Source organism: Phoca vitulina, unplaced genomic scaffold (assembly GCF_004348235.1).
Source record: "Phoca vitulina isolate PV1807 unplaced genomic scaffold, GSC_HSeal_1.0 scaffold53, whole genome shotgun sequence".
In the NCBI taxonomy this organism is placed as follows: domain Eukaryota; kingdom Metazoa; phylum Chordata; class Mammalia; order Carnivora; family Phocidae; genus Phoca; species Phoca vitulina.
Genome location: NW_022589756.1, coordinates 42,551 through 53,351, shown reverse-complemented (window position 1 = coordinate 53,351; position 10,801 = coordinate 42,551). Strand labels below are relative to the sequence as shown.

Sequence of the window (10,801 nt, the reverse complement as noted above, 5' to 3'; positions counted from 1 at the left end):
ACTGAACAACTTGAATTTTGGGAATACATCCCACTTAATTGTGGTGAACGATTTTTCTTAATGTATTATTGTATTCAGTTTGCTAGTATTTTGTTGAGGATTTTTGCATCTATGTTTATCAGAGATAATGGCCTATAGTTCTTTTTTTCATGTGTCTTATCTGGTTTTAGCATCAGTGTAATACTAGCTTCATAGAAGGAATTTGGAAGTTTTCCTTCCTTTTTAATTTTTTTAAAAGGAATAGTTTGAGAAGAATAGGTATTAATTCTTCTTCAAATATTTGATAGAATTCACCTGTGAAGCCATCTGGCCCTGAAATTTTGTTTGTTGGAAGTTTTCTTGTTACTGATTCAATTTATTTGCTGGTAATTGGTCTGCTTAAATTTTCTATTTCTTCCTACTTCAGTTTTGATAGGTTATATGTTTCTAAGAATTTATCCATTTCTTCTAAGTTGTCCAGTTTGTTGGCATTTAGGTTTTCATAATATTCTCTTACAACCATTTGTACTTCTGTGACGTTGGTTGTTATTTCACCTCTTTCATCAGGGATTTTGTTTATCTTGTGTCTCTCCCTTTTTAAAAAATCTTTGATGAGTTTGGCCAGAAGATATCAATTTTGTTGATCTTCTCAAAGAAACAGGTCCTGGTATTATTGTTAATCTGTTCTATTGTATTTTTAGTTTCTATATCATTTATTTCTACTCTAAACTTTATTATTTCCTTCATTTTGCTGGGCTTGGATTTTGTTTGTTCTTCTTTCTCTAACTCCATTAGGTTTAAGGTAAGGTTGTTTATTTGAGCTCTTTATTGCTTCTTGGGATATGCCTATATTGCTATAAACTTTCTTCTTGGATCCACTTTTGCTGCATCCCACAGATTTTGACTGTTGTGTTTTCATTTTCATTTGTTTCCATGTAATTTTTATTTCTTTTATGATTTCTGGGTTGACCCATTCATTGTTTAGTAGCATGTTATTTACCCTCCATGTATTTGTGGTGTTTCCAGATTTTTAGTGTGGTTGATTTCTAAGTCCATAGTGTTGTGGCCAGAAAGTTGCATACTTCATTTTTTTTTAATTTGTTGAGACATTTTTTGTGGACTAAGATGGGATCTAATCTGCAGAATGTTCCATGTACACTTGAAAAGAATGTGTATTCTGGTGTTTTAGGATAGAATGTTCAGAATATGTCTGTAAAATCCATCTGGTCCACTGTGTCATTCAAAGCCATGTTTCCTTGTTGATTTTCTGTTTGAATGATATGACCATACAAATAAGTGAGGTGTTAAAGTCTCCTACTATTATTGTATTACAGTTTATTATCTCCTTTATGTTTATTATTAACTTTTTAATATATTTGGGTGCTCCAGTGTTTGGTGAATTAATATTTACAACCATTATATTTTCTTATCTGTCCTCTTTATTATTATATAGTGTTCCAATAAATGAATTTAGTAAAGTTGCAGGATGAAAAATCAATGTGCAAAAATCTGTTGCATTACTACACACTAATAATAAGTAGCAGAAAGTGAAATTAAGAAAACAATCATATTTACAATTGTACTAAGACCAATAAACTATCTAGGAATAAACTTACCAAGGAGGTGAAAGACCTATAGCCTGAAAGCTATAAAACACCATTGGAAGAAATTCAAGATGATGAAAAGAAATGGAAAAACATTTCATACTCAGGGGTGGAAGAATGAATATTCTTAAAATGTCTGTACTACCCAAAGAAATCTACACATTTAATGCAATCCCTATCAAAATGCCAACAGTATTTTTCTTTTTCTTTTTTCTTTTTTTTTTTTTGACTCCTGATTTTATTATTCAATTTCTCTTTTCTATTTAAAGTAGTCTTCAGTGGCTGGGAAGCCTGGCCTCCCAAGACCAGAGTCAGTTGGAGCTGGTTGTTGTTGGAAGGGGTTGGGTGGGGGCAGGGATGGGGGCAGGGAGACCCTGCTCTGTTGCCCGTCCTGGGTGGAGAAGAAGAACTGCACTTCACAAAGCCTGGGCTGTGGTGGGAGGGGGATGAGGCAGGAGCAGCAAGCTGGGGAGATGGGACCTACCTCAGTCCCCAGCTTCATTCTCTTCTAATGTTTCCCCACTGGTGGCATTCTCTGCAGTCTTGGAAGCCTTCTTTTTTTTCTTTTTCTGGGTTTTCAGACTTGCAGAACTCTGGAGGAGGGCCTTTAGCTCTGCATCCTGTACCTCCATCTCAGACTTGTAGAGGTCAGGTTCAAAGGGACCACTGGTTATCTGCATGGGGCCATTGGACATGAGCAGGACTGTAAATTTAAACTGGGCAACAAATTCACTCTCCTTCTCATAGAGAACATTAAATGGCTGCAGCAGTTCATGTTTGGCGCACTCCACCACACCCATCCGGACCTTCTTCTCATCTTCAAATGCTCTTAAAGTAAATGGCATGGCATCAAAACTCCTTTCAACCTCACTGAAGGAGGCATGCGAAGTTTTCATTTTCAGGCCATACTCTTTAGAAGAGTCTCGTTTGTAAATGGTGGTTCTCTGTCCTGCATCCTTGGCTTTGCCCTCTCCTGAGCTGACAAGAACATCCACAGCATATACTTCATGTACCTCCAATTCAGCTTTTTCATGGTCCTTCTTCTGCTGGCCTGTGGGATTCTGGATAATGGTTTTCTCTCCATCAATGACAAGCTGCTTCAATTGATGTGACAACATACCTTCTATTGGTGTGCAATTAAACAAATGGGCAACTTTGTCCCAGGCTTCTGTCACTTGTGTGTTCTGGTTTCCAGGTTTGACCAGGAGTAGGGCAGCTTCAGCACAAAGGTGAGCTGCCTTAATGACATCTGCTTTCCGCCCTGTTACTTGGGTCCCCTGAGCTACATCAACCACGAAAGTGTGAGCCACATTAGCGATGAAGCCATCCACATGGACCCCAAGGTCAATTTTTACCAAGTCACCTTCCTTGAGAATATAGTCCTGGTGGCTCTTCAAAGGGGAGAAGAGACATACACAATTATTTACTGAAATGCTGGTGGGAAAGGCAGTACCTTTCTTCATTTCTTTTTCTTTCTTGAAAATTTTCCCTGTCTCTTCCATAATCATGGCATCACCTTTCTCACACAGGCTCAGTACTGACACACCTGAGCAGGATGCTTCCACCAAAGACCGAAGTACCCAGTTGGCGATGTCACCCCCCATCTTATACTTGGTCACGACCAGGTACTAGGCGATAGTTTGCTCCTGCTGCTCATCCTCGCCAGACATCTTCCCACCACCACCACTGCAGCCTCGTTCCCCCTGAGCCACCGCCTCTGTCTCTGCCAACAGTATTTTTCATAGAACTGGAACAAACTATCCTAAAACTTGTGTGGAAATGCAAAGACCCAGAAAAGCCAGCAATCTTGAAAAAGGAAAACAGGAGTTAAGAGTAATATATGATGAACACTGGGTGTTATATTCAACTAATGAATCATTGAACATTATATCAAAAACTAATTGAATTTAAAAAAGAAGAGTAGTAGGGGGTCCCTATGCTTGCCTCATCCCTCGAACACAGCACAATAAATATCAAATCATTCTGAATGCCCAAGAAATTGATCTGAGGACTGATAGAACAAACTGCACATCTAGAGGGAGAAAAATGGACACATTGTGGAAGGTAGCAGCTGCAGACTGTTGATTTGGCAGAGAAAAGAATTACAGGTGCTGTGGAGGGAAGGGATCCCTGATCACAGGGAAAGGAGAAAGAGAGTGAGAGAGCAACATGCAGAAGATTGCACAAGAAAAACTTTTCCCCAAAACCATTGACTGGGAAAAGGAAAGGGGTTGACTATCGCAAGTTCTTATAAGCAATGGATCTCAAAGTCTGAAGTTTTAGAAGTCTGCACCATCACCAGTGTTGTGCCTGGTGGGCTTAGTGGTGCTCATGTTGGGAAGGAGAGCAGAGGCCTGGGAGAAGACAATGTGGTCTGAAGATCCCCTGGGTTGCACAGGGAGAAAAAGTTCCCCTTCTTGTAACACTGTCTCTCAGGGGACAAAAGAGAAGATGGGTGCCATTGAGCAGCCCCATTAATTAGCACAACAGAGGCACCGCTGAAGGCAGCTAACATGGAAGACAGCTTTTGGCTGCACTTTACCATAAACTCCTAGCCCTGTGCAGTCACACAACTAATTTTCTGGGACAAACTGGCATCAGCCACAGTGTGGTGAGACCCTCCCCCAGAGGATCAGCATGGGTCTTCAGTGTGCCAGGTCCACAAAATTTGGAACTTTGAAACCCATCTGCAGACCACAGAAGTACTGTGCCACCAGGCAGACAGATGGCTCAGACACAGACAGTGTGAAGACAGGGTTCTGACAGAAGTCCAGGACACAAGAGGGGAGATTGTTCACTCTTCCATGAGGGCCTCCCGAACAGTGGCAGGCATGAACTTCCCTCTCCAGGGATGACAGAGTGGGGTGACACCATTTTCCCCTGCCCATTAGCATGGACAGACTTCAATGAGCAGCACAGTGCCCCCAGTGGAAGCTGGTGTGGCTTACATCAAGCTCCACCCCACTGCACCCTGCAGGTACATCTTTATCTTTACAAGGGCAAGCCAAACCATCTCAGCAGTCCCTTCCCCCAGAAAACCAGCACAAACCCCCCGCATGCACCAACTCTACTGATCATAGAATGCTGCAAAGTTTCAGCTCTGGGGGAAATACGATCAAGCCTTTTATAACAAGCAGACCAAATACACCTAGTTAAAACTCGCCACACACTGGACCAGGTCCAAACACTCCACTTTGCAGGCAAGGAGAAACACTGAAGAGGACTCATCTGGGGGAAAGAGCAACCAAAATACAACAGAGTGCCCACTGTGAACTACTTCCTGAAGTACCAGGCCCTGGACAGTATAGGTCTCTTCTGAATATAGCCATTACTTTCAGCAGCAGGAAATGTAACAGGTTTCCCTAAAACACAGTAGTCAGAGGTCTAGGCAAAATACCAACATGGAGGAATTCATACCAAAAGAAAGAACTGGAAGAGGTCACAACCAGGGATCTAATCAGAACAAAATATAAGTAATATGTCTGAACTAGAATTTAAAACACCAATCATAAGGATACTAGGTGGGCTTGAGAAAAGCACAGAAGACAATAGCGAATTCCTTTCTTCAGAGGTAAAAGAACTAAAAATTAATCAGGCCAAAAGAAAACATGCTATAACTGAGATCCAAAACTGACTGGATGTAATGTCACTGAGGATGGAAGAAGCAGAGGAATAAATCAGTGATATAGAAGATAAAATTATGGAAAATCATGAAGGCTGAAAAGAAGAGGGAAAGAAAACTATTGGATCACAAATGTAGACTTAGGGAACTCAGTGACTCCATAAAGTGTAATAACATTCATATTGATGTGGGAAACTAAGGCAAAAGAAATGTAGCTTAAATTAAAATCTCCTTACAGCTTACAACCCACTGATAGACATCTGAAACATGTAGAGCATGACCTTCCTCAAGGAATTCATGGCTTCCTTAGTGCCTTAATGTTTAAAAGTAATCTTATCTTGGCAGCAGTTGACCCCTCAGGTGCTGAAAGTCTCACTTCCAGATTCCTTGGAGACTTGTGCTATCCCTAGCCCCCACTAATTAAAAAGTATGCAATCAGTCACTCCTTACAATCCCAGTATAGCTCTTTCTGCCCACAGGTCCTGTCCCATGAGTAGGGTACCTTAGTATAGGCAGGAGAGATAGGAGGCCCCTGACTCCTCTGACAAGGCTCTGAAACCTATTCCTGGCAGATGGAGATACTGAGACAGAGCAGAAAAAGAGATAAGGGAATAAACCAAGACAGCACAAGAATCTCAAAGTGACAAGCTTCCCAGTCAGTTCTCAGTAAAAGGCTGCCATTAAAAACCCTCAGTGGCAATCCATTCGGGACCCCTCACACCCTAAGAGCTTTTTTCTTTCCTTTCTGTTCTTGCCTTCACTTAATAAACTTTCACTTCACTTCACCCTTTTGTGTCTGGGAGATTCATTCTTCGGCTCCATGAGACAAAAATCCTGCAATCCTGTAACAATATCATAGGAATCCCAGAAGAAGAACAGAGGGGAAAGGGGGAAGAAGCCTTATTTGAGTGAATTATAGCTGAAACATCCCTAATCTGGGAAAGGAAACAGTCCCAAATCCAGGAGGCACAGAGGACTCCCATCAAATAACAAAAGCCAGCCAACACCAAGACATATCATAGTAAAATTTGCAAAATATAGAGATAAGGAAGGAATCCTGAAAGCAGCAAGAGAAAAGAAATCCTTAATCTACAAGGGAAGACAAATCAGGCTAGCAATAGATCTTTCCACAGTATTTCTGTGTTTTGTCTCAGGCATGTGGCTAGGTTTCAAAACTCCAAATTTTCAGAACCCAGAGCAGCATGGACTCATGCTGATCCTCAGTGGGAGGATCTTTCCATGCTGTGGCAGGTGCCTGTTTGTCCTAGAAAAGCAGTTGCAGGAATTACAGAGGATCAGAGTCTATGATAAAGTGTAGAAAGAAGCTGGCACCAAGGTTTGCTGCCCTTATCAGGTGTCTCTGTTCCTATGCTAATGAACAGGACAGCATTTTGTCCCCCTCCATCTCTTTTGTCCCCTTAGAGGCCATACCACCTCTCCCAAATGCACTCCAAAAAGGGGACCTATCTCTCGCAGTGTGTCGCAGGGGATCCTCAGTCCACGCTGTCTGCTCTTGGGCCTCTGGTTCCCTCCCCACAGAAGAACCTCTATGCCCACCAGGCTCCACCCAGCAGTGCCACGGACTTCCACAACTTCAGACTTTGATCTCTGTTCTTTGTAATAACTTGGGATAATCAGCCCCTCTAGTTTGCCGAGTCAATGGTTTTGGGGAAGTGTTTCTCTTGTGCAACCACATGTGCACTGCTTTCTCTCTGTTTCTCTATCTCTCTCTCCTCTCTCTGAGATCAAGTCTCCCTCCCCTCCACAACACTTGAGATTTTTTTCTCCCTGGACTCACACCTCTGCAGCTACTATCTTACATGATGTGGCTTCTTTTCTCCCTCTCATTCTGCAGTTTGTTCTCTCAGCATTCAGATCAATTTCTTGGGTGTTTGGAATGATTTGATATTTATCTAGCTGTGCTTGAGGGATGAGGCAAGCATATGGTCCCCCCACTGCTCTGCCTGCCATCTTAACTCCCAGCTCATCATTATTTCTTTAAATAAGACTTCTGGCCCCTTCTCTCTCTTCTTCTGAAATTCTGATAATTTGCAAATTGGTTCTTTTCTTGGTATACCATAGGTCATTTGTTCTTTACTATTTTTCATTCTTTTATTTTTTCCTCTAGTTGGAAAATTTCAATTGGTCTGTCTTTGTGCGCACTGATTTTTTTCTTCTGTTTGTTCAAAACTGATTTGGAAGCTGTCTACTGAATTCTTTAATTCAATCATTGTATTCCTCAGTGCTAATATTTCTGGTTATTATGTTTTATATCTCTTATTGAACTTCTTATATTGTTCTTGTATTGCTTTCCTGATATTGGTTTTGCTGTTTTTGTTTCTTGTTTTTTTTCTTTTCTTTCATGATATTGTTAATTGTTTATCTCTATTCTCTTAGAGCTTTCTGAGCATCTTGAGAACAATTATTTTGAATTATTTGTTAGGTAACTCCTTTATCTCCATTTCTTTGGGTTCCATTACTAGAGGTTCACAGTATTCCTTTGGTGGAATCATGTTTCCCTCTCCCTGATCCCTGTGGGCTTGTGGAGGTGTTTGTGCATTTGAAGAAGCAATCATCTCTTCTGAGCTTTATAGAATGACTTTGGAAAAAAGACTTCCACTCGCAAGTGGGAGTCACACTGGAGTATGTTGCATCCCTAGGCCTAGTGGTAGGCATCAAATGGGAGATGTGTGGTGGCACAAGGGCATGTCTCTTCAACTCAGGCCACTAGGTCCACAGCCTTGCAAATGTGTGGTTCTTGGTGAATGCTACCACATGTCCATAGTGGCTGCAAGGGCTATTGGGTTTCTCAGCTGTGCCTCCAGATCCAGTAGGTAGGGACCACTGCAGGCAGGGATGCTATCCAGAGCTGGTGGTGTGCACATATTTGGCTGTGGGGGCCAGCAGCAGGTGCCTATTTAGTGGTAGTTGCCAGGTGCAGACACATGTAGTTATTCAGCCCAGGATAGGCAGCGGCTGTCACCTTGCAATTTCAGAGATCCTGGCTATTGGCACCTACAACCCTGGCTGCTGGGGCTTGTTCCTTGCACATGGCAGTGCAGTAGGGTGAGGCGGTTGGGATGACAGAATTCAGGTGCTCAGTTGTAGAGGTTAGCTTTGCAGGTGATCACAGTGGTGCAGCCAGTGACAGAAAATAGGGTCTTATCTTGGCCCAGAAGCATCTGATGTTCTCTCCTGCAGCCGCAGTCTTTCCTGGGTGTGCATACACAGTGAAAGCTGGTGGTGAGTGTCAAGCTGGCAGTGTGCAGGCACACAACTAGTGGGGCTAGACTGAAGCACACACACAGCTGTGGGAGTTATCCACAAGGACCTAGACTAGTGTCTTGCGCTTACATAGCTGTAGAAGTATGGCTGGCTGTTGTGATTCCTGGGCTGGGAGCAGAAGGTAGAGGTGGGGACTCTGGTGGCTGGAGTCCGTGAATTTAAATACTTGGGAAAGCTGGGAAAATCTATAGGGTGTTTGCAGTGGCTATGCAGACTGTTGATTTTTTCCTCATTATCAAAACCTGCTGGGTTTGTATACAGAGCAGGTTACTGTGAAACCCAATCACTTACATGTATGGATGCTATCAGTATCCCCTGCTACTCTTCATTGCTCCTAGCCATCTCTACACATCTCAGTTTTGCTGGTCTGGGTGGAATAAAATAGAAGCAGAACCTTCATGCAGTACTCTGAAAAGCTTGGGAAGCTACTGGATCACTCAATTCTTTTTTTGCTGAGGAAAACTGGATCTCATTCTAAGTGGGGAGTTCCCTCTTGGCAATGAGCAATGCCAGTTTGGGGATGGGATGAAGTAGGGAAAATAAAGCTGTCTTCCTTCTCATCTTGTGTACTTATATTCAGGTTTTTTATACCACTGTGTTGCCAAAGTTTCTTAAATGGATTCCAGAGTTCTCCCAGAAGTTTTTGTTCATGGATAGCTGTGTAATTGTTGATCTTTGTGAGGAGGCAGAGGCAGGAGCCTCCTATGCTGCTATATTGATGATGTCACTCTGGCCTCAAGTGTTGATTAAATAAATAGATGCAGTTCTCACTACAATCCTGGTGGTGATTTTATCATTGTCAATATTTCACATAAGTGCAAACAGCCTCTAAATGGTCAGGATTTGCTATGTCTCATGCTTAGAAGTGCAGCTTTCTGATAATAGAGACCCAGTTTTTCCATTTACCTCTAGCTATCTGCAAGTGACACAGCTTTTTAAAAAATATTTTATTTTTAAATAACCTCTACACCCAACATGGGGCTTGAACTCACAACCGCAAGATCAAGAATTGCATGCCCCACCAACTGAGCCAGTCAGGTACCCTGTGACACAGCTTTTAATTTGGAGATTGTATGTCACTTCTTTCAGTTCCAGGAATGGAAATGAGAAAGGTGGTCATCAGGTGGCTTCACAATGCACACAGGTTTACATGACCTTTAGGATTTGCTTATTGATTAATGTGGGTCATTCCCATTTTCACCAAGGGAGGGAGGTAGGGACAGGTGTCTAAATGGGATAACAATACTCTACATCTCAGAGTTCTGCTGAGTCTCAAATAAGATAATGTGTGTGAACACTTCTTAAATTGTAAAACACTGTACCGAAAAAGCATATTGTTAATAATGCTAAATAAATTGTTTAAGTAAACTTATTTTTATGATCCTATGCTGTCACCTCTCATAGTGTGAATTAAATATGTACTATCAAATCTTGTTACACACTGGGCAAGGCAATTTTCTGATTTTCTTGTCTCCTATAGAATTTAATTTGCATATTTTCATGTTTTGTGGCACTTTATTCCAGTAGATATTTAACTATTTAATTTTCTATTTTAGGACTTCCTGGTTTTATAGAGTCATTTCATGTGACTGCTAATTTTATGTTTTGGAGGAGAAGTACATATTAGGCAATTTTCCCCTTTTATTTAACCTTTCTAACACTATTGAGCAACTATAAGAAATCGTTCTTTGATATTTCGCCGTTTTCATAGTGACACAAGTTCTATGGGGCAAGATTTTCTCTATTTTAAGATGTCTTTATCTTGCTCAATTCACATGGATTGCTGTTGGTTGTCATTGGCCAGACATTGGAAAGCTGCAAAAGACATTTTCACAATGGCTTGACATTTCAAAATTCATGCAAATATTAAAAACAAGGAATTTTCCAGGCACTCCTAATGTCAGATCAGAATTGCATTTGAAATTTTTAATACATTACCTATTGATATAATATCAGATTTGTCCTGAAATCTATTCAAGTAATTGTGTACCTTTCATGTTGCAGGTGAGAAAGAAAAAAAAAAAGCCTAACATGTAGTGACTTGTTTATGCAGTTAGGTAAAAGGAGAGCTCTGGAGCTTCTGTATGACTTTCCCTATGTTATGCTACCTACCTTGAAGTGATCTGAACCACTTTCGCTGCAGAGAGCTGACAGCCTCGATTCCTACAGGACTCTGTCCTTGAGTACACATTTAATCACGTTCTGTCTTTGTGGTTTTGGTGCTGTGAGGATTTCAGCATCTTGCATTCATAGTCATGTTTACCTTATTGTCATCTATAAAAGGTTCGGAAATTAGTGTAGTGTGTGAAAT

General features: G+C 41.4%; 1 protein-coding gene across 1 annotated transcript; it reads right to left on the bottom strand.

Moving 5' to 3' along the window:
* Window positions 1-2,044: 2,044 nt before the first annotated feature.
* LOC116622651 (proliferation-associated protein 2G4-like) lies at window positions 2,045-3,253 on the bottom strand. The gene is given in 1 exon segment (XM_032389182.1): window positions 2,045-3,253. A coding segment is annotated over 1 exon segment (1,185 nt). The 3' UTR covers window positions 2,045-2,068.
* Window positions 3,254-10,801: the final 7,548 nt, after the last annotated feature.